Below are 23,401 nucleotides of genomic sequence, written 5' to 3' on the forward strand. Positions count from 1 at the left end.
TCTGATATTCCTTTAGACACACTAAGGCTGTGGAAGTCTTGAATAATCTTAGACCCAGTCACAAGAAAATGGGGCTTTGGCCATTATTTCTCTCATAGAGCAATTTTCAGTGTACACCAAAGTTCATGTCATAGGCAAACCTTTTTGGGATCTGTCTTCAATAATGTACTACAAGCCAATGTAATGTTCTCATATAAAATTTATATATTAGTACATCTTTCCCACGTGCACATGAGATGTAACGTCCACACGTATGCAAGAGAGATGTCATAATAATCCCAAAAGGTTGGCCTAACAATTTCTAAAGCCTCATAAAATCTATAAAATCTTAGATTTGAAACCCTCTGATCAATATTTTAGAGTCACTTTCAAGATATTCCTCTATCTAATTACTTGGTGTGTAAGACAGATTAGTCTAATGATTTCTAATATTTTCATAAGATCCATAATATCTTAAATTTGAAATCCCTAGATAGCATCTTAGAGTTATCTCCCAAGGATTCTTACATCTAATTACTTAGTGTGTGGGAAACAGAAGAACTATATACACTAAGAAAATAGTCAATACCAAACAGTAATGACCACTCTCATTGGAAAAAAAAAAAAAAAAACCTATATAAATACAATATATGTCTATAAAACATTATTCGAGAGAGAGGGAGAGAGAGGGGGGTGAGATATATCGAGTACATTTGTCACAAAAGATAATTTCTATATTTTGTACGATAGATTTTCCAAATTTTTGTACTGTTTGGAGAATAAACAGTGACTTTTACTTTTTAGCTACCAATTTTTTCAAATACATTTTTCAACAAATTCTCTATCTCATTCTCTATCTCATTTAAATATTATTTCTTCATTCATTCTTTATTCTTTTTTTAATCTTTTTTAATCTTTCTTTATTCATTCCCAACAACTATATTTCAAATTCCTAATAGCTATATTTTTAAATTTTCCAACAGTAACATTTTCAAAAATTTTCAACAATTATATTTTCTCAATACCCTTTTTTTAAAGGGTCATTTTTTCAAATAGTAATATTTCTCAATAGGCATATTTTTCAAAAAGACTTGATAAATTTCAAGATTAACATAGATTTGGTAAATTTCAAATTACATCGAATTTTACCCATACAAGACTAACATAAATGAAGAGAAGTTTCAAATTACAATAAAGACTAAAGACATAAAAATTAATGTGAGCATAAAACTTAAAATTAGATGATCCTACAACTCGCTATATCCTTGCCACAAGTGCTCAACGAGATCCAATTAGAGCTCATAATGAGTTTCTCTATTTCTAATTTTTTCATGGGCTGCAATGAACGCCGTAAATTGACTAAATTCTTATGTAGGCTCGTGGGACACTGTTGTAGGGATGCTTTCAGGGACATGTTCATAATCAAGGTCTTCTGCTCCATTAGCATCACGTTCATCCTCAATTATCATGTTATGCAATATTATGCATGCCTTTATAATGTAATCAAGAGCCTCTATTCTCCAAAGACGTGCAGGCCCACGAACAATTGCAAATTGTCCTTGAAGCACTCCAAATGCATGCTTTGCATCCTTCCTTGTTGACTCTTGAGTTGTAGCAAAAAGACTATTATTTCTACCTTGTGGAGATGGGATTGTCTTCACAAAAGTGGACCATGAAGGATATATACCATCAGCAAGATAGTATCCCATTGTATAATCATGACCATTGATTGAGTAATTCACTGAAGGTGCACGGCCTTGAGCGAGCTTGGTAAATATAAAAGAATGGTCTAGCACGTTGATGTCATTATGAAACCCAAGTAACCCAAAAAATGCATGTCATATCCAAAGATCATATGATGCTACTGCTTCCAAAATAATTGTTGGCTCACGACTCTGACCAATATACTTACTTTTCCACCCTGATGGGCAATTCTTCCATTTCCAGTGCATGCAGTCAATGCTCCCTAGCATCCCTAGAAATCCACAACTTTCACTAACTCTTAGCAACCTAGCAATGTCATTGCTATTTGGTGACCTCAAGTACTCTGTAGAATAAATATCGACTATGGCTTCAACAAATTTTTTGAGACTCTCTATTGCAGTGCTTTCTCCAATTCTCACATATTCATTTGTAAAATCCGCCGCTACTCCATACGCAAGCATCCTTAGTGCGGCAGTCATCTTTTGAAGGGAAGACAAACCAAGCACTCCGGTAGCATTTCTTTTTCGAACAAAATATTCATCTTTCTCTTCTAGATTAGATTTAATACGTAGAAAAAGAGAACGACTCATTCGAACCTCCTTCAAAATACGATAAGAGGATATACTAGTGATTCTGCGAAATAGTCTTGAAAAAGTCTTTGGTGGCCTTGCCCATGATCACGTTGGATGAACCTACGGCCTGGAACAAAACCATAATGTGATGTTGACGCCCTCTCTCTTTCTAATCGTTCTTCTTCCAATGCAAGAAGCGCAGTTATCTCAAAATCATCATCAAAATCCGAGTCATTTAGAAGTATATTGCGTGCATAATTTGTATTACGACCCATGGAACAAATTTCCCAAGTTGCTGCCACAAAAAAAAACACACACACACAATTATCGCAGCATGTGTGAACAATTCACCTATTGATACTACAAGAAACCCCTCAGACATATTACACAACTTGAAAAAATTAAAACAAATGCACTCAGACAAATTTCACACCCTGCAAAAACCCCTCAGGCAGATCATATATTGAGCTCAAAAAGTCATAACACATGTAGAAATCAATGGTAAATTAGGTCATGATATCACTTATCTATTGGTTCAAGTACTTAATGGTTAAGCTTTCTCTAATTGAAACTTTGGACCATTATTACCAAAGTTTGGATGAGAGAGAAAGAATAGTAAATTAATACCACTGGGTAATTTTTTAAGATAAAATAAGGATATAGAGTTGCTATAGTGTTTTCTAAATTAAGAGAACTACTGTAGCAACTTCAAAAAAAATTTAAAAAAGTTTTGTGTTTAAAGAACCTGTTGGAATGTAAACAGTAGGTAAATAGTAGCATTTTATTTCCAAAAAATAGAGATAGAGTATCTGTTGGAGATGCTCTAAGTCATTAGTATGTCTTTTGACCTTTTTTCATTTCAATATAAATGTTACAGTGCCTTCACTCTTTTGACCCTTTTTCATTCCTATCAATGTTATAGGAATGAGCAACTTTATTCACCAAACCAAAAGTACAACCGCATACGACAAAATAACTAAAGTTGCAACTTGCAACACAAAAACAAGCAGCAAAAATGCAACTAACAGCAAACAATAGCTCACTTATCAAAAATAAAAAACAGTAGAAGTCTTCCAAAATCTACATAAATTGCTATTTTGAATAAAATTTCTTATGTTTTTACACAGTTTATATCTACAAGATAACTTGAATAATTTTAGCTTCAGTTCAAATCTTTCCATCATAAATTCTAGCATTTGAATCAATCCAAATGTGATAAGTTACTCTTGCGATGCTACCTCACTCGAGTCATGAGTCATGACATGCTGAAATCCTTTCCTCTTTACCTTTTTGACTTGCCATCAAACTCTTCATGTCAATCTCCTACTTACCAATTGATCAAACATTCCTGAGGATCACCATGTAGATTGTAGATCCTGTTAGAGAATGAACACTCAAAATACAAATTGATCCCAGGTCTTAGTTCTATTCCCGCAAAGGTACATAACACGTCCCTGCATACCCCCATTTGCCAATCTTTGGTAGTAAGCTTGTTTTTCTTCACTACCAACCAGCTTGCAAAAGCATTTTTAGGCACTACTTAGGAAACCAGACAAGCTTACACACCAATTAAATTCCAATATCCCTTATCAAGTTATCATCCTCCAAGTCCTCACAATTTAATTGCATTACTAGCAACAGGCAGCAACCCTCCATTCCACATGATCTTCATCACCAATGACAATGAGAACATCAGCCAGCTTTCCTTAAATCATAACTAGAGGTCATCTAACCTAGAAGGATGCCAATTTTATTGGCCATTTAAAATTGTACTCGACAACTTTGCTTAAGTAACAGTTGCAGTATCATATGCTACTCTAAAGCCCCATATTTCTGAAATAGGGGACCATCTGGGTGCCAATCATCATGCCGCAAAAAGAAATGTCCGCTCATTTCCCACTTTATGCTTTAATAAGGGCAAAGCTTCACTTCTCAGCCGCAAAATCATCCTCTAGCTCCAAGAACAGTCTCAATTTGTTCACTTTATCTTTGTACAGCTGTGCTTCAAATAATTCTTTTAATGCTACAGTTAGTTTAGAAGTACGCTACAAGTCATTTAACCAGCTAAAAGTAGAAGTCATTGGGTTCAATTAGGCTAGCAATTTGTAGACACACAGAAATGGCTAATCATATACAAGCAAAAAATTTGTTATTTACAGGGGACATACAACATAGAACATGTACTTGTCTTTATATTTTATAGTTTTAAATAAATGCCTTTCATGTGGAGGAAACCAGCAACGAGACTCCAAAACAAAATTTCAAGCAATACAAACACCAGGGTACCCCACTTTTCTGAATGAATCATGGCCTGCAATAACGATTCCGTGCCATCAACCTGCACACCAGATTTGGCCCAAAATTGTCTATCAGATAATGTGCCAAGTCAACCAATACATCGATTGTGTTCAACAATCCCATAAATCTATTAAAAAATAGTACAAAATAACATCACACTGCTGATGATGTCAACAAGTACCCATCTTGCATGTCAGTCAATCCACTTTCACAAGTGATGCAATGAACAAAATATTTACATATAACTAATTTTAACTAGCAACTTCTCCAATCTCCACACAACAATTGGAGGGTGCACCAAAAAGATGAAATTCCACAATTTTTCTTCCATAGACATATGCTTATTGTAAAAGAGAAGCATAGTGACTCAGGTAATACCCTAGTACAAAGGAAGAGAATTACCAAGTTATTTTCAGGCGAATGCCAATAGAAACCCTGCACAGCTGCTGGAAAGAGATCACAAGCAGCCAAAGCATATACAATGAGAGCGTTCATCCCCATCCATTCTAGTAACATTGTGGGCTTTCTGAAATGTTTGATATCAACCTGCATTTACAGAGGGTTTAATTTTTTGTTTTTAAAAGATGATTTAACTAAACAGGTTGTAATTTCAGTCTCATTATTCCAATTAAACATTATGTATCACATTGCAGAGATGTTAAGACAAGCTAATGTTTGCATCATATAGGTCCTTGTCATCAAACCAAAGAGTAGATTTACTGTTGTTATATATTGTAGTCACCACCTGTGTTTGTGGATTCTGGAGGAAAAGGTTGAAAGCAACCTCAAAAACCAGAGAGTGTGGCAAGACCTTAATATTTTAAAGGATTGGAAATACATGGCAGAGGATGTCTCCCATCATTGGGCATTCCATCCTTTAAGAATCAGGCAATGTCACTCGAAGGTAGAAAATGATGCCAACTCTAAAATCAATTCACAACACTTTCCATCTAAGTTTGGAGTCAATACGTTCATCTGTGATATCAAGATTTTAAAAGTTACATTCTATTCTCAAAGCACTGAAAGCCAGACAAAATCTAGGTGCCTTTCAAGATTAACTTCTCTAATCCCATAGCTTCTTTGATTTCTCAACAGAGGGAGATGACCTTCAGAATTTGAAACTTTTATAGGACAAAAAACATACTACAGGAAAAACTTAATTTAAGGTCACATTTGCACTTCTCCTGGACATGTCAAGAATTCTGCAATCAATATAAAGAATCTAGAGTCACACTTATTTCAGTTTGCCATGATAATTCCACGGCTTTATGTTGAAATCAAGTTGTAAAATTTTATGGTAGAGAAATTGCTAATGACCAGAACTTACGAGTGATGTTTTCCTTTGACCTAATTATAATTGAAAAAAATTGAGATACCCCTTTATTGGAACCCCCATCCCCCATATATAAATAAATAAAACTTTTTGACAAATTAGGTCAAGATAAAATCAAGCTTGAGTCAGTGTCAACATATCAAGAGATTGTAAACTCTTCTATTTTCTCCATGATTTTCCCAATTTAACAAATCAATTATTGATATGGGTCACTGGATTTGATCTCACTTGATGTCAGGAGTCATAGTAAGCTAAACTTGGGTCGCTTTTAAATCATGGGGATATTGGTCAATTAGTCAGAGCACCATCTAGAATGATGAACTTACTATGTAAAAGATAATGGTTAGGAACAAGCCTGATGCTCCTGCCGTGATGCACATATAGCTCAATGTATACAGTGGCTTGCAGAAAGGAACACCTGATATAACTTACAGAAATTACTTGCAAGAAACAAAGTGAAATTCACAAAGAGCTAAAAGATATAGATCAGATACAAGACAAAATACCTAGCAACTCCAAAACATATCCTGCAATTAATAGAGGGAATGATAACATGGACCATAAAAGAACCCTCTGCATTTGGTCCTGAAGAAAAAAGATAAAAAGTTCATATGATCAAATATAGCTATCAAAGAGTCACATCAAGACAAACTGTAAATCAATAAGACATAGCTAAAACTATGCCTACATGTTATGAAGCAACAAGAAGAAACATTGTACCTTAAAATGCACAAGTATGTGCCCAAATTGCAATCCCAAAAAACATGTGATAGCAGCCATCAATGAACTGGAAAAATTTGTAATCAAAAGAAATTAGCAACCAAGTACCAACAACCAGCACCTATCAATGAGGATGGTAATGAATAACACTTTAACATTTTCATTGCCTTTTTTTTTGGGGGGGGGGGGGGAGGGGATTGCAATAAAGAAAGTTGTTCAGTGTATTTAGAAATTAACTGTGTTTTGAGTGTCCTCTCTCTAATACATTATAAACTGTCACAGTTCATAAATTAATAATATACAAGGAAACAGAAAAAAGGAACGCCATTATCAAACCTTAAGATGCCCTCTGGATCAAATGGTGCAAGGCACCACCCAGGTGCATTTTGTGGCAGAGGTCCATAGTCAGGAGAATTAATACTGCATTCCTGAGCAAAACAAAGATTAAGATAAGATCCCCCTGATGATCAAACAATGGAACCCATAGATAGCGAGTTCAAGATAGCAGTTACAAAGGCCAAGAAAAATAACCTTTGTTCTTCTGTACACAGGATGTTGATAAAGATGATGTTCACCAAGAATAACTCGATCAATCAAGCCAACCGCATTACAAGGAGGCTCAAGACTGCCCCTCACTTCACAATGAACCTATTGAACAATTTCTTGTTTAAATCAGTTCCACTTGAGGGTAAATGAAACGAATAATTTCCACAAACAAAATGGGATACAAAAAACATATACAAGACCTTAAGCAGTCAGCAACTATTAGCTTGCTTGCAAACATGTGGGGAGGCACCCATAACATTGATCTGTAGATTCATACCTTCTTTCCTCACATAATTTAGTTAAAACTGCGGTTCCATGTATACAGCAATTACATGTTCTCACAGTGTAGATCTCACTCTTATGAAATAAAATCATTTCTAATTGATTATTTGAAAAAAATTAGGCCTAAAGAAGTGCTTTAGGGCCACCTTCAGATTCCAGGACAAGCAGTCAAAGCTGCTGACTACTTAGACAATTCTAGTTGCAAGCACACTTAGTTACTGGAATTTGAATGACAAATTATCCAACAAAAAGAAAAATAAGAAACCAAATATTATCTGTATTAGAATAATGGTTTAAAGCTAAATGATTGAATTCACCATTTCTTAACAACTTAAACTTTTGGGACAAGTGGTAATTTATCAAAGCAAGTGATTTGGAGTTCAAACTATCTCCACTCTACCTTCCATTAAAAAATTAAAAATCCAACATGTTTGGTCCAGCTTATTAAGGGGTGTTTGGGCCCACACATGAGAGGAAGTGTTAGAATAATGGTTAAATGATTAAATTCATCATTGCCCAACAATTAATCTTTTGAGACAAGTTATAATTTATCAATGTCCAATGCACATACCATAAGAAAATGGGTCATAAGAACAGCTTAAATTCACACCCTACCCAACAAAACAAGTGAAGCATGTGCATCAAATATAAGTCTCAGTTGTGGAAAATCGGCCCAACATAGGCATCCAGTGATTAATACTGACAACTAATCATTTTATGGCATATTGTTCAAAAATCAAAATCAGACATGAAAAGATATGAAAAGTAAAGAGAACATCTTCAGTTATAAAGTAACAAATTTGGGAGTCTAAGGCTATCTTCATCAACAGATTGACATATTGAAAGAGCATTGCCAATGAAAAATTTTCAAGAAATTATATAATTCAACTCACAATTTGAGTACCAGATGCATAACCAGTCAAATTCATGCTTAAATCTTCATATTCCCAGTTTGGAATGTAAAGGCCATATAGTAAGCACATGTATACTGAGCACAGTAAGATAGCAAACATCCTGCACAATTAAGCAAAAGCTCGCACTTAGAAAACCTCAAATGCAAGAGGAGAAACATATCACCCATGAAAAAGTCTACCATCTAAGAGACCTAGAAACTCTAAACAAAATTAGAATTACAAAAGTATGCAGGTCATTTCCCACAAGGGGTAAATGCCCCTAGATTACCCGACAACTCATTCTAGCAGGTGAGGCAAGCCCAAAGGGCTCTTTAAAAAGGTTCCCTATGTTATCACAACCAAAAATAAATAAATATAAAAATAAGAAGAAGAAGAAGAAGAAAGAAGTATGCAGGTCATCCCACCCTAGATTTTTTTTGTCATGTGATATCATTGGATTCCTGTTATTAAGTTTGCCAATAATCTGACTCATAACTCAAAGGCCTTAATGATTTTTTTTTAAGTAACTTTTGAGGTTAATGTTCCTAAAATTTATAGCCTGATCATCATAAATTTTAATAATTACCACCTATTCATGAAGTATATACAAAATGTTTTCAACTCAGCCTCTTCATTTCAAAATCATAGCTAAGTATAACACAAACTTCCAAAAAAAAGAGTGTGGTTTAAAGTTTGACATCCCCAAGACTGCTAAGTAGGTGCAAAAATTTCTGAAGAAAGAACAGAAATATAGAAGGACCAAAACTTGGCCTCTTGATGCACTTTTCTTGTTAAAATTTCCATAATTATTTTGAGATCAACCATCCTGCTTCCATCTTCCATTCTTTAGTTAAAACCCAAAAAGTATGGTTTTATCTCTACATGAAGTCAGTCAAGAAGCACACTCTTGAAGCTTTTGTAGAATCAGTTCATAAAACCAAAACATGTGTACATTCCAAATATATCTAAGTAGTGCAATTGCATGTGAAAAACAAGAGTACCAGTGGAATTATGTATTCTAACCAAACTAACCACTGAATGTAGTATTTCTTCACAAAAGCCATTGCTGAATCAACAAAATCATTGTTAACAAGCCAGATCTCCGCCATTGAAGCCAGCAGATATCCAATTGATATCCTCTGTAGATTATGTAAACACATTTGCAATATGCATGTTAGCTTTAAAAAGTTTTTGAATCTTAATATCTATTTATAGAGCTAGACCAGCAGGTAATAGTACTTTTATCTGCTCTGAAATAAACAATCCTAAAAGAACAATTCATCTATTGAGGTTAAGTATGCCCTTTCAGTTTAATCATCCATATATGGCATAAATTTGATGCAGTGCACATGAGGTAATACGCAAGAACATGAATTTTTGGTTTCAAGAGTGGGAAAAAAAACATTTGAATGCCCAAAAGTCCTGAAAAAAACTATGCCAATATATGATCAAATAAAGAATTTTCAGTTAATACCTAACACAGGACATAATTGTATTATTGACTAAACTAATCCAAAACCCTGGGAGATGTATAGATTATAACTTAGGCATTGATACACTGTCATACTACCAAATCAAAAGAAGACATCACACACCAAATGATTAGACATACACCAAAGAAATTCCTAGCATAAAGTTGCACCAATGCAATGGAGCTCTTCAGTCATAACCCAGCATTATCAACCTTACATTCTGAGAAGTCTGGACCAAGTTGAATCAACTAAATTGTCCTTTCTGACTTTTTGTGAAAACCAGAGTTTGTATTGTAGTTATAGCAATTGAATTATATTTATCACCACCAAGCATGTAGGAGAAGATGTAGTGGTGGCAGTATCTGCAATAGTGGTAGTAAGGTTCTTATAGAAAAAACACTATCAAAACATGTACTACTGCTTTTTTTTGGATCACGATCTTACTTCTGAATCTCTGATTAATAAATGCTTCCCCCCTCCCCCCTTTTTGTGAAGGCTCCTCAGCATTGTACCAAGGGATGGAGAAAATTTCTGAAGTTAAAAGGCTTAGCAAGGCCCTTTCTAAGGTTTGAAGTTGGGGATGAAAGCAACATATCCCTATTGCATGCCAATTGGCATCCACTTGGAGTTCTCTATACCAGATTTGGCCATATGGTAGTGTATGATGCAGCCCATTGCATGGAAGCTATAGTGTCCAGCATGCATCAAGAGGAGTGGCAACGTCTGATGAATTGAGTGGAATTTAAAGTAATCAACCTCAAGTTTAGATAGGAGAGAGAAGGATAATCCAATCTGGATTCCTTCTAAATCAGGATTTTTTTTTATAAGTGCTGAAACCTGGTGGAAATGAGTATGGTACTCTGCTGCAATACCAAATCATGTGTTTATCTCCTGGTTGGCATTCAGGAATAGAGTGTCTACTCGTGCTAGATTGCTCCAGTGGGGTTATAAAAGGGATTAGCCTTGTGTTTACTGTGGGGATTGTATGGAGAGCAAGGATCACCTCAATTTTGAGTGTGATTTGATTTTTCCGAGAGCGTTTGGAAGGAAATTATGAGAAGTGCTTGATTAAGAAGCCTGAGGTTGACTGTTGGGGTTCTATTGAGCAAATTTGTTGACTGTGACTTGAGGAACTTCAAAGGCAAGGGCTAATTGCAATATTTGCATGCTGGTATTGGGAGCTGTCGTAAATCATATCTCATGCCAAAAAAAAAAATGCTAGTATACATGGACAGTAGGGGTCCGTTTGGGATCCGCTTATTTTGCTGAAACTGAAAACTTTTTGCTGAAACTACTGTAGATAAAGATAAAAGTTCGTTAAAATAGTACAATGGAACTCATGAATAATACCAAAAAGTACAGTAGGACCCATGAATAGTAAAAAAAATAAGCTGAATAGTAAAATAAGTTGACAAAAATAATTATTTCCAAACTCACACTAGGTGAAGAATGAGAAGGGTATTGTAAAAGCTATTAGTTGCTAGGTTAAGGCTCAAGTGGCAGCTAAAGGGAATTTTAATTTTTTATCGGTAACAGAGCCATATGCTGCTATTGGGGGATTCCTCTGTCTGTTCTATGCAACAAAACGCTAAGCTTTGCCTGTTCAATACAATGCCAAATCATTTGGTAAACCGAGTTTGATGCACTGATAGATAGTGCAGAACCTCAGTTGTTATTACCATTGTGGTTGATTGCTCTGTAAAGGGAGCATGCCAGGCTTTGTTACTCTATTGTTATTAGGTTGCATGCAAGGCCTTTGTCATATTTTGTTGTTCAAGTCTAACAGTGTTAAGATTTGCAGTGTGTTGAACTGAATAATGATTACCTGTAATACACCTAGCCAACGTATCTTGTCCACATCAACTCCATATGTTAAATCGTTACGCCCATGAAAATACCCGCCTAGAATACATTCCAAACAAAACCAATCTTTTTTTTATTTATTTTTTGTCAAAGCATCAATAAACAAAAGTACATAAACAGTTCATCGTAATTACTGAGTTGTAATTTGTAAATAAATGCTTATTACATTAGGTAGTTGAGAGCTAGGACTCAATTCAAACTACTTCGAAATTGTTGAAAAGTTTACTTAAAGTTCGTCTTCGTCCCTAAACTATTGAAAACATTATTCTTTCTGTCTTTCCATCCAGTCTCGTTAACTTTTATCCTTCCTGTAGGTGGTACTATTTATAGCATTAGAGAATTTGATATGCAGCCAGGACCATTACATTTTTTTTTTTTTTAAAAGGTACACTTGAGGTGAACAAAACTATTGGCCCCACGCATGGTATGAAAGATCATTTTAAAGTTTAGGGATGAAAAAATAACTTTTTTGAATAATTTAGGGACAAAAAAGATCATTCTAAAGTTTTAAGGACAGAAAATGTTACATTATTCAATGGATTAGCAATGGAAAAAGTAGTTTTTAAAGTTTAGTGATGAAAAACGAACTTCATTTCATTTCATGCAAAGTTTGGGGACGAAAACAATTTTTTTTTTTGCCTATTGGTAGTTTACCCTCTCCATCCAATTATAACAGAAGACGGAAAAACAACATACCTTGCAAAACCAACCCTAAGATAAACAGCTTGAATGTCCTTAGCACGACTTTCTTTGTAGCAATTGATTTGTTAGAAATTCTCTGCACAATGAACATAATAATACCATTACAAAGTCTATTTGCAAAACATTAATTTTAAGTTCTTAATTAATTCATAGAGTAAAGAAGAAATGCAATATTTATTAAAGAGCAAAAAAAACTCTTGTGTTTTGACTTTGAGCTACATTGATAACATGTTACTAACCTTGAATACTAGAGCAATAGAGACACCAACACCAAAGAGAAAAAATGGCATCACAAAATCTGCGAGAGTGACGCCGAACCAGGGAGAGTGATTAATGGACGGAAATGCCCCTCCAGCATCGTCTACTAAAATCATCAACTGTCAATGTTAAACAAAGCAGCTAAATTTTCAGACTACTAATTTTGAGTTTCAGTTTCAACTTTCACGGTCAAAGCCAAAGGGGTAGTAGTAGTAGTAATATATATATAATATATTTAAAGGTTAAAAATTAGAAATACTTAGTTGAGGCGGGGTGCATACAGCGACGGTGAGGCCGCGGAAGACATCGAGAGAGTGGAGCCGTTGATTGGGAGCGGCGGGAGGGGATGAATCTGGGCCGTTGGATGGGGGGACGATGTCATCAGTGGATGCTGCTGCGTTGTGGTTGTGGTTGTGGAGAAGAGGTGTGCGTTGCTCTTCCCCTTCCGCCACGTCGATCAGGGAAGACATTTTCTTTTTTTTGTCTCTGGCAGAGGCTGGATTGGATGCCGGCATAAGACAATATTGCTGCGTTAATATATAATTGAAGTTAAGTTATTAGGGAAAGTCTATGGCTTAACCAACAGGTCAGAGTCCAACAACATCTTTTATTCTTTTTTTTCTTTTTTGACAGCCAATTCAAAAACCACCCCAATAGTTACCGGTAAAAAGTCAAGGGAGTACCCCCTTTTTTTTTTTTGGTAACCAAGGGAACTCGAGTAGGAATTTTTTTTTCCAATTCACCTTAAATTCCTAACAATTTCGTTAGTTGTCACGTTTTAAAATTATCTTAGAAACTAGCATCTCAAGTGTTTATGACTTATGGCCATCATATTTCAACTCCATCATAGATCTAAGATGCTTAATTAGAGTAGTGTGATCATCGTCTAACTTCTTAAGGATGTCTAATGCAATAAAATTAGAATTCATCATTCTACCATCATTTCACAACCCAATTGGTATACACATGTGAGGACCCACATACACGGTGACCATCCATAGTCCGTGGAGATTAGGCTTCATGACTGCCGCAACATACCACTTGCATGACTCATCCACGCATTTCGCACAAAGTTTGACCTTCGTCGATCTACTGATCACAAAATGTTTGTTTTCCTTAAAAGCATAAATTGTTAATACGCACTTCACCTCCACTTTATTGGCAAAAGTCAACAATTTGCTAAAATTAATCCCCTCTTTCCAATTAGACACCTGTGGAGGGTAAAAATTCTCGAATAAACATTTGGGTTTTGGGCTTTATTGACAGGTACCAGTTTGTTTTTGATTAAGGCCTCCAGGCCCACAAGTTAGTCTACGCTGCAAAGGTCCAAGGAGTTGTCCGAGGAGGAATGTCTCCTTGGACAGGCCCAGCAATGACCCTAGGACTGGCCAAGAAGGTTAAAGGCAGAACTCTAGAAAAACTAATAGGTAAGAGGGTGATCCAAACACCCTCTAGACGCAAGGATGTGATAGAAATATCTAGAGAAAAGGCTGCTACCTCCACATTAAAGACCCTGCATCTACCTCTCTGGCCTCATTAATGGGGAAATGACCTCTGAACAGTAAGATGCAACCCCCCCTACTATTTGTTTGAAGACTTCAAGGTGGCGGTGGAGAAAAAAGTATCTAAGAGAAAGATTTGTACGACACGTGAATGAACAGTGAACAGGAAGAAGTATATAAGGAGACGAGAGAGGAAAGAGAAAGGGAGTGAGACTTTCTGCTAAGAATAAAATAGGAGCGAAGGACTGTAAACTTTGTCCTAAAGAGAGTATATTTATACATATCATCCTCGGCTTACGTCCAAGGAGATCTATTTGTCATGTTTGTTCATCATTTGCACAAATTGTAACACTCTAGCCTGTTAATCGAACTTCCAATATCCCGAGCCTAGATTTCAAACCCATACTCTACAAATTTTATTGTATAAGGCTCATTGGGCCTGAGCCCAACATTCGTTTTTGGGTCCGGGTACAATTGTGCACTTACAATTGGCGCCGTTTGTGGGAAACTAGTGTTGAAGGAATTGGAACATCATGGCAAGTTTAGGTTCACACCACACAGAATCTCAGGGATCGCAGCTCGAAGATCTTTTTGAACGTCTTGAGTGCCGGAGGGATCGAGAGGGAAGCGTTCATACTGTGTATACTGGCGCAAGTCATACGAGCGGTGGAGGCAGCGCCTCCCATGAGGATGATGCCAAGGCCATGCAAAGGGAGATTAACCACCTCAAGAAGAAGCTGCGTCGTGTCAGATGAAGGCGGGCTTCACCTCCATCCAGCCCTTCCCCAGCGGAATCCCTGGGAAGCAGTCACAGTTCAAGGTCCTGGACGCCCCCCAGCAAAACCTCATCTTGCGAAGAGGATGACCTGCCGGATCGCAGGCGTAGAAAGCTCCCCTCTAGGGGCTTGGGGAACGACGCTATGAGCCGAGCATTACACCAACTCTCCAAGTCGCCCTTCTCACATAGGATTGAGAATGGATGGCTCCCCAGGTGGTTTACCCAGCCCACCTTCACTATTTATAACAGCTGGACAGACCCAGTGGAGCACGTGAGCCACTTTAATCAGAGGATGGCAGTGCATTCTCACAATGAAACCTTGATGTGCAAAGTCTTTCCTTCTAGCTTAGGACCTGTCGCTATGAGATGGTTCAATGGGCTAAAATCGGGGTCTGTCAGTTCGTTCAGGGAATTTACTAGGGCATTCGCCTCTCGGTTCATTATATGCAGCAGAGTTCCTCGACCGTTGGACTCGCTATTATCTATGGCCATGAGGGAGGGGGAAATGCTGAAAGCATACTCCGACAGATATTGGGAAATGTTCAACGAGATAGATGGAGATTTTGACGAGGTGGCGATCAATACTTTTAAGGTGGGCCTTCCCACTGATCATGACTTGAGGAAGTCTTTGACCAAGAAGCCCGTACGGAGTGTACGTCGCCTCATGGACCATATAGACGAGTACAAAAGGATTGAAGAGGATCAACAGCAGGGTAAGAGTAAGGCGAAGGTTATCTCGCAGGAGAGAAGGGATTTCAGGTCGGACAGGTATCACAACAATAAGCCGAGGAGAGATTACTCTGGGCAGTCTAGGTCAGCTATTCCGCAAAAAGTTAATACTGTATTCAGAGAACCAGTGCACCAACTATTGGAGAAAGTCCGTAAGGAACCCTACTTTAGGTGGCCTAGTAAGATGGCGAGGGACCCTACAAAGTGAAATTAGAAGCTTTTTTGCCAATATCATCAGGATGTGGGTCATACTACTGAGAACTGCTGAACCCTCTAAAACCACTTGGAGCAGCTTGTTAGCGAGGGAAAATTGAAACAGCATCTGTACCAGCCTAACGGGCAAGGCAGTTAGTACAGCTCAAATAATCAAAAGAACAACTCATCTCGGCCGCCCTTGGGAACGATTAACGTTATCTTCACTGCACCTAGCAGAACCGGTTCTTGTCCTACCAGGGTGATGGCAGTTTCACACTCTCAGGCCGAGGAGTCAGGCTCGAACCCGAAAAGGATTAAGGGGAATGTGCTTGTCTTGGGATTTTCAAAGAAGGATAAGGTTGGGACCATCCAACCACATGATGACGCTCTGGTGGTCACTCTGAAGATAGGGAATTACGATATAAAAAAGGTGATGATTGATCAAGGCAGCGGCGCAGATATCATGTACCCTGACTTATTCAAGGGGTTGAGGTTGAAACTGGAGGATCTCACTCCTTATGACTCGCCACTGATAAGCTTTGAAGGCAAAGCTATCATACTGAAGGGACAGATTCGATTGCCTGTACAATCTGGCTCGGAAACGGTCGAGGTGAATTTTATCGTGGTTGATGCGTATTCCCCATACACGGCCATCCTTGCCAGGCCTTGGTTGCACGCTTTAGGTGCTGTTTCCTCCACCTTGCATGTTAAAGTAAAGTTTCCTTCGGGGCAATTCATCAAAGAAATTCTTGGTAGCCAATCAGTGGCAAGGCAATGCATATCTGCTGCAGTACTGCATCAGTCCTCGGCCAGAGAGGACTTATAGCAATTAACGACTCCGGATGCGCCCGAAGTGGTGACATCGGAGGAGACCATGTGTGAAGATTTGGAGAAGTTTTTGATAGTTGATGATCCCAAAAGGTTCTTTCAAGTTGGGGTACGTTTACCACCCCAAGAGAAGATGGAATTGGTGCAGTTTTTAAAGGACAACATCGATGTTTTTGCCTGGGATCCCTATGAGGCTCCAGGGGTTGACTCAAACTTCATTTGTCATCATTTGAATGTCAACCCTGCTATTATTCCTAGAAAGCAGCCACCTCGGCGTTCCTCCAAAGAGTACTCCGAGGCTGTTAAAGAAGAAGTGCTCAAGCTCAAGAGGGCCGGGGCTATTAAAGAAGTTTTCTACCCAGAGTGGTTGGCGCACACAATTGTGGTGAAAAAGAAGAACGAAAATTGGAGAGTATGCGTGGACTTTATAGATTTAAACAAAGTCTGCCCAAAGGACTCGTTCCAGATGCCACGCATCGATCAACTTGTGGATGCCACGGTCGGACATCCTCGGATGAGCTTTTTAGATGCCTTCCAAGGCTATCACTAAATTCCATTGGCAGCGGATGATTAGGAGAAGACTGCCTTCATTACTCCAACAGGGAACTATCACTATAAAGTGATGCCGTTCGGATTGAAAAATGCAGAGGCTACTTACCAAAGGATGATGACCAGAATGTTTGAGTTGCAACTTGGAAAGACCATTGATGTATATGTGGACGATATGGTAGTGAAGAGTAAGACAATACCCACGCACGTGAAAGATCTGGACGACACCTTTCAAATACTTAGAAAGTACAAGCTACGCCTTAACGCCTCAAAGTGTTCTTTTGGGGTAGGTTCCGGAAAGTTTCTAGGCTATATGGTGACTCATAAAGGGATAGAGGTGAACCCAGCGCAGGTCAAAGCCATCCAAGGCTTACAGCCACCTCGAAATCCAAAGGAAATTCAGAAGTTAACCGGAAGGATCGCTGCTCTCAGCAGATTTATCTTTCGGTCAGCCGACCGGTGCAGACCTTTTTTTCAACTACTAAATAAATGGAAAGGATTCCAATGGTCCGAGGAGTGCGCTTTAGCTTTCTAGCGACTTAAGGAATATCTTTCCCAGCCACCCATTATGTCTCGGCCAGAGGTTGATGAAGTCCTGTTTGCGTACCTAGCGGTAGCCGTCCATGCAATCAGCCTGGTTCTTATAAAGGACGGCGGCGGGGTGCAAAGACCGGTCTATTACGTCAGCAAATCCTTGAATGAAGCCGAGGTGCGTTACTTGCCCTTGGAGAAGGCACTTTTGGCCATAGTCCATGCCACGCGAAAGCTTCCTTACTATTTCCAGTCCCACACCGTGGTTGTTTTGACGCAACTGCCTCTCAAGTCAGTGTTACGCAATGTTGACTACTCCGGAAGGGTAGCTAAGTAGGGAACTATTTTGGGAGCTTTTGATATCAAATACATGCCGCGCACCTCGGTGAAAGGCCAGGTTCTCGCAGATTTGGTGGCGGAGTTTACTGAACCATTGTTAGAAGAAACTGAGAACGAATCACACATGGATGAAAAATTAGTTGGCATGATCATGGACAAAGGACCTCCGATTTGGAAAGTGTCCGTTGATAGGGCAGCCAACCAGAGGGGGTCCGGCGTCGGGCTTGTTTTGGTATCTCTTGAGGGAATTGTCTTCGAAAAATCATTGAGATTAGCGTTCTCGACAACTAATAACGAGGCCGAGTATTAAGCGGTCTTAGTCGGTATGAACATGGTACGCAGGATGGGGGAAAGGAAGTTCATATGTTCTCAGATTCTCAGTTAGTGGTCGGCCAGGTGACGGGGACCATAGAGGCTAGGGATCCAAGAATGCAGGAGTATTTGACCCAGGTCAAATGTTTACAATCAGAATTTGATTCTTTTATCCTTTCTCACGTCTCTAGAAGTGGAAACACACATGCAGACTCATTGGCCACCTTGGCAACGTCATCGGCTCAGTGTTTGCCTAGGATTATCCTCATTGAAGACTTGCTAAAACCCAATCTGACCACTGTCAAGGGCTTTTGTATCCATCTGATAAGGCCCGGACCTAGCTGGATTGACCTTGTGGTATCTTTTCTAAAAAGCGATGTTCTTCCCGAGGACAAGTCTGAAGCAGATAAGATCCGTCGGAAGCAAATAAGATCCGTCAAAAGGCGCCTCGTTTCTGGCTATCCAAGGATCAGAAATTGTATAAACGCTCCTTCTCCGAACCATACTTGTTATGTGTACACCTTGAGTCAACAGAGGCACTTTTGGAAGAATTGCATGAGGGAATTTGTGGAAGCCACACTGGGGGAAGGTCCTTAGCCCATAGGGCTCTGACTCAGGGATATTGGTGGCCCAATATGCAGAGGGAAGCTCAGGACTATGCAAGAAAGTGTGACCAGTGCCAAAGGTTCGCTCCTAACATCCATCAGCCTAAGGGAGTCCTTAATCCTCTGTCCAGTCCTTGGCCTTTTGCTCAATGGGAATTGGACATAGTGGGGCCTTTTCTGAGGGCTGTGGGAAACAAAAGGTGGCTACTCGTCGGAACCAACTACTTCACCAAGTGGGTTGAGGCTGAACCCTTAGCAAATATTAGGGACATCGACTCCAAGAAGTTCATATGGAAGAATATTATCACTAGATTTGGGGTACCACACACACTCATTTCGGACAATGGCGTTCAATTTGATAGTAGAGGTTTTAGGAAGCATTGTAGTGACATGGGCATCATAAACAGATACTCTACCCCAGCTTATCCTCAGGGAAATGGGCAGGCCGAGGCCGTTAACAAGGTCATAGTCAGTGGACTCAAGAAGAGGCTGGACGACGCGAATGGCAGGTGGGTAGAGGAGCTACCACATGTTTTATGGACGTATCGAACTACGCCGCGCTATGGGGCCGAGGTAGTAATACCTTTAGAATCTGGTTTCCCAACGCTAAGGACGAGTTCTTTTAGTCCAAAAAATAACGACAGCCTCCTGGAGAAAATCCTGGATTTAGTTGAGAAACGGCGAGAGGCTGCTATGGTCCAAATGGCTTATTATCAGCAGAAGCTTAGACGAGGGTATGATGCCAATGTGAAGTTAAGGCCATTAGCGCCTGGGGACCTAGTGTTAAGAAAAGTTGTGGGTACTGCCAAAAACCCAACTTTGGGAAAGTTGGGACCAAATTGGGAAGGACCATATCGAATCATCTCTGTAATAGGCATAGGGTCATATCGACTAACTAATCTAAATAAAAAAATTGTACAACGCCCCTGGAATGTAAACAACCTTCGAAGGTATTATTATTAATAAAAAGCACTTTTATCGTTCGTTATTCAAATTATCAATATGTACTTAGGTTTATTTCTTACAATTTCTAAGTATTAAACAGAAACTTGGTCATATGGTGTCCTCGGACTACATACCTTGTGAAAATTGATATCTTATTAAGTGTCAAACAGATACTTGGTCATGGATGGTCCTCGGACCACATACCTTATGGAAATTGATGTCTTATCATTTGTTAAACAGAACCTTAGTTATGCCGGGTCCACAGACCTTCTACTTTGGGAAAATTAACATCTTAAGTTACAATTTTTAAGTATCAAACAAAAACTTGGTGATGCATGGTCCTCAAACCACATACCTTGTAAAAATTGATGTCTTATCATTTGTTAAACAGGACCTTAGTTATGCCGGGTCTACAGACCTTCTACTTTGGAGAAATTAACATCTTAAGTTACAATTTTTAAGTATCAAACAGAAACTTGGTGATGCATGATCCTCGGACCACATACCTTGTGGAAATTGATGTCTTATTATTTGTTAAACAGAACCTTAGTTATGCCAGGTCCATAGACCTTCTACTTTGTTAAGATTAACATTTTTAAGTTACAAATTCTCAGTATCAAGTAGGAATTTGGATATGCATGGCTCTCGGACCATCTACCTTGTACAAATTGATATCGTACTTCTGATTAAGACAAAGTTTATTTATATCAAGTCCTTGAATCCATTACTTTAGAAATACTAGCAAAAATCCATGTATTGATTTTGAGATGATTATGAAGTAGTTTGGTCACTTTGTGCCTCAAATTGAATTCTAAGTCAGGTTTTTAGTTGTGCCTCATTGTGTCTCACATGTTGTATTCTTGAGGCATAATTTGTAAGGTATAAGCTAAATGTGTGTACTGTTGTTTAAAGTTATGATAGTTCAAATATTGAAAGGGTATAAGTCAAATGAAGATTAAATAAGACAGTCTTTCATTAATTGCTTCTGATATATATTACAAAGAAAATCTTTGATACATAACAAAAAAAAAAAGAAGGAAAAGTCCTAGGCTCGGCCCTAAGCTTTTGAAAGAGGGTCCTACTCGGAAGTGCTCTTCAGCTCCATCTCAAAGGAGGATTGCACTTGTTTTCCTTTGTTTATTGGCACTGGTGGAGGGACGATAGCCTCGGCGCATTGGCCCATGACCTTCTCAGCACCTTTACCCTGTTCCTTCTCTTTGTTGGAACTTGTAGGTTCTGTAGGAGCAAGAACGGGCTCTAGGATTACAGGAGGGGGCATGAACGAAGCTGTCTTAAGGGCAGGGCCAATATAAGGAAGCTCTTCTATCTTCTATATGTCTAGGGGAAGCCAAATGTTCTCGGGCTTCCTCAGCTCGGAAGTTGGAAGAACCCCTGCTACATTCAAGGCTTCCCCCCAAACTTGCTGGCAATATTCTCGGCACAGCGCAGCGAACTCCTCTGTCAGCTGGTCTTCTGTTGCCGCTACCCCTTCCTTATAAGTAGCCTTCTTCGCGGCCTTCAACGAGTCCTTGAAGGTGCGGGCCTCGTCTTTCATCTTCGCAAGCTCTTTCTTCAAGTCAGAGTGCTCCTGCTGAGCTTTAGATAGCTCTTCATCCTTCTGACGAAGAAGCTTGCGTTGCCCCTCCACCTGGGTCTTCATTGTCTTCAAGCTAGCCTGAGCACCGTCCCTTTCCCTTTTTTGCTTTGCCAGCTGTGTGGTGAGCTTCTCATTTTGTGCAAGGGCCTGACCCAGGGACTTCTCGATCTTCAGCCGAAGCTCCAGTTCAAGCCCAGTCTTCTTTCGAGAATCCTCCACCCAATTCTCGACAGCAAAAAATTCCTGGACGGCCTGTGACAAGATATCAAAATATCAAACACATGAAAATGTCTCCTACAATGAGGTGTGATGTAAAAATAAAATGGAAATAAAATTTAAATACTTACCAAGCCCAAGTTCCTTTTTAGCGAAAGGAACAGCTGGGACTGAGTCATCTTGTCTAGGGCTTCCATGTCCCTGGGCAACAGGAGAGGACGTTCCAAGGCATCGGCCAGGTGGAGGGCATGACCTTGTTGGAACATCCTAATGTTGGACTGGCAAGAGATCGGTGCCCCGTCCAGCTTCAACTCGGGAGACCAGTTAGCCTGTGCACGGCGCACCTCGGCAATGTCTCTGATCTCCCCACTTTCCACTGACGAGGCACGTCCCTTGCCCTTGTCAGTCCTTTGTTGCTGGGGTTGTTGTTGTTGTTTCTGCTTCTTCTGTCTCTCCCCATCAGCCTCCTCGGCCTCACCCTTCCTCTTTTTCTTAGGCTCCGCTACGAAAGGCTTAGAATCGGATGGAGGAGGGGGTAGGGGCAAGGACGGGGGGACCTGTGACCCACCTGCTCCCTTCTTGGAGACTCTTTCACCCCTTTTGTGCATCAGTCCCTTCAGGATGTCCATTTCTTCTTCTTCGGAGCTGAAGTCAAGGTGGGCAACTACTAAGCCTTGTATCCCCGAAGTCTCGGTGGGCTTGGGCTCCTTGTCCGAGAGAATGACAAACGGGTTTCCTCGAGGCCTCTCGACGTCCTCAAGTTGAAACCGGTCTATCTCCTCGTCTAACGAATGCGGCTAGGATGCTTGTTCTTCTTGGACAACGGTTGTCTGGGAGTGAGCCGAGAGGGGAATTGCCGCAATAGGGCGTATGTAGAGGATGATGGTGGGGTCGTCAGGAAGATCGTCGTTGGAAAGGAAGCCTGGCCTTGCGACGTTTATCCTTCTACGACGCTTATCCCCAGCAATGATAGCGTTTTCTATCTCTTGGAAGTCCGAGGATATAGGATCGTATCCTAATATCAAATGTGCTGCCCTCACTTGTAGATCTTCACTCACGAAGACTTCTAAGCGGAGAACGCGATTTAAGTCGGCAACGTTGCAGAAGCTCAGGTGTGGGCGTACGTGTTGTTTATCTGTGAGAAAAGACATTCAAAAGGATAAACATGGTCAGATCAATGATAAAAGTGAAGACCAAAAACAATAATGTGCAGTAAGGATTAAAGCAATGAAGGCGGTGGGATTGAATCACGAGTTAAGGAGTTTAACTCCTAAGGAGTCACACTTGGATCTCCCCATACGACTGGGCAGTGAAGGCCGTCATGCCAGTTCCCTGAGGCGATGAGGTAGTCGTCCTTCATGCCCTTGTTGGATTTAAGCAGACAGGAGATCAGCCTAACTATGCTAGACCGCGATTTGATGTAATATCCTACGTTTTTAAGTTTGTGGCACTCATACATAAAGGCAACGTCGTGCCATGTGAGGTTTAAGCCCATTTGCTCATTCAGAGCGTCGACACTACCTAAGACCCTAAATATGTTAGGTGCGCACTGGTCTGGGCACAACCTATGGTTACGAAGGTATTCCCTGGTCACATTGCTTATAGGGAGAGTCATTCCACCTTCTATGAAGGCAATCATTGGAATGATGACTT

General features: G+C 39.6%; 3 protein-coding genes across 3 annotated transcripts; all 3 read right to left on the minus strand.

The window, feature by feature from the left end:
- Positions 1-1,346: 1,346 nt before the first annotated feature.
- On the minus strand, positions 1,347-1,688 carry LOC142612289 (uncharacterized). The gene has a single exon (XM_075784401.1). It carries the CDS (start codon positions 1,686-1,688, stop codon positions 1,347-1,349), a length of 342 nt encoding a protein of 113 aa, XP_075640516.1.
- A 129-nt stretch (positions 1,689-1,817) lies between these two features.
- On the minus strand, positions 1,818-2,530 carry LOC142612290 (uncharacterized). Its single transcript, XM_075784402.1, has 2 exons — positions 2,380-2,530; positions 1,818-2,233 (listed from the first exon to the last, which is right to left on the minus strand). Exons 1-2 carry the CDS (start codon positions 2,528-2,530, stop codon positions 1,818-1,820), a joined length of 567 nt encoding a protein of 188 aa, XP_075640517.1.
- Positions 2,531-4,357: 1,827 nt separating this feature from the next.
- LOC142614038 (uncharacterized) lies at positions 4,358-13,230 on the minus strand. The gene is made up of 13 exons (XM_075786563.1): positions 12,904-13,230; positions 12,604-12,741; positions 12,359-12,440; positions 11,625-11,701; positions 9,360-9,466; positions 8,328-8,448; positions 7,138-7,254; positions 6,943-7,034; positions 6,607-6,673; positions 6,393-6,471; positions 6,213-6,304; positions 4,956-5,099; positions 4,358-4,593 (listed from the first exon to the last, which is right to left on the minus strand). Exons 1-13 carry the CDS (start codon positions 13,135-13,137, stop codon positions 4,453-4,455), a joined length of 1,491 nt encoding a protein of 496 aa, XP_075642678.1. The 5' UTR covers positions 13,138-13,230; the 3' UTR covers positions 4,358-4,452.
- Between the last annotated feature and the right edge of the window lie 10,171 nt (positions 13,231-23,401).

Source organism: Castanea sativa, chromosome 10, assembly GCF_040712315.1.
Source record: "Castanea sativa cultivar Marrone di Chiusa Pesio chromosome 10, ASM4071231v1".
In the NCBI taxonomy this organism is placed as follows: Eukaryota; Viridiplantae; Streptophyta; class Magnoliopsida; order Fagales; family Fagaceae; genus Castanea; species Castanea sativa.

What these genes read in the sequence shown, in the direction of transcription:
- LOC142614038 (XM_075786563.1), bottom strand. Translation starts at nt 13,137, where the DNA reads ATGCCGGCATCCAATCCAGCCTCTGCCAGAGACAAAAAAAAGAAAATG. An exon ending in CTTAGGGTTGGTTTTGCAAG is followed by an intron (nt 11,702 to 12,358) that starts GTATGTTGTTTT and finishes AATGTATTCTAG; the next exon opens with GCGGGTATTTTCATGGGCGT. An exon ending in ATGCATCTGGTACTCAAATT is followed by an intron (nt 7,255 to 8,327) that starts GTGAGTTGAATT and finishes ATTGTTCAATAG; the next exon opens with GTTCATTGTGAAGTGAGGGG.
- LOC142612290 (XM_075784402.1), bottom strand. Translation starts at nt 2,530, where the DNA reads ATGGGTCGTAATACAAATTATGCACGCAATATACTTCTAAATGACTCG. An exon ending in TTATGGTTTTGTTCCAGGCC is followed by an intron (nt 2,234 to 2,379) that starts GTAGGTTCATCC and finishes AATCTAATCTAG; the next exon opens with AAGAGAAAGATGAATATTTT.
- LOC142612289 (XM_075784401.1), bottom strand. Translation starts at nt 1,688, where the DNA reads ATGGGATACTATCTTGCTGATGGTATATATCCTTCATGGTCCACTTTT.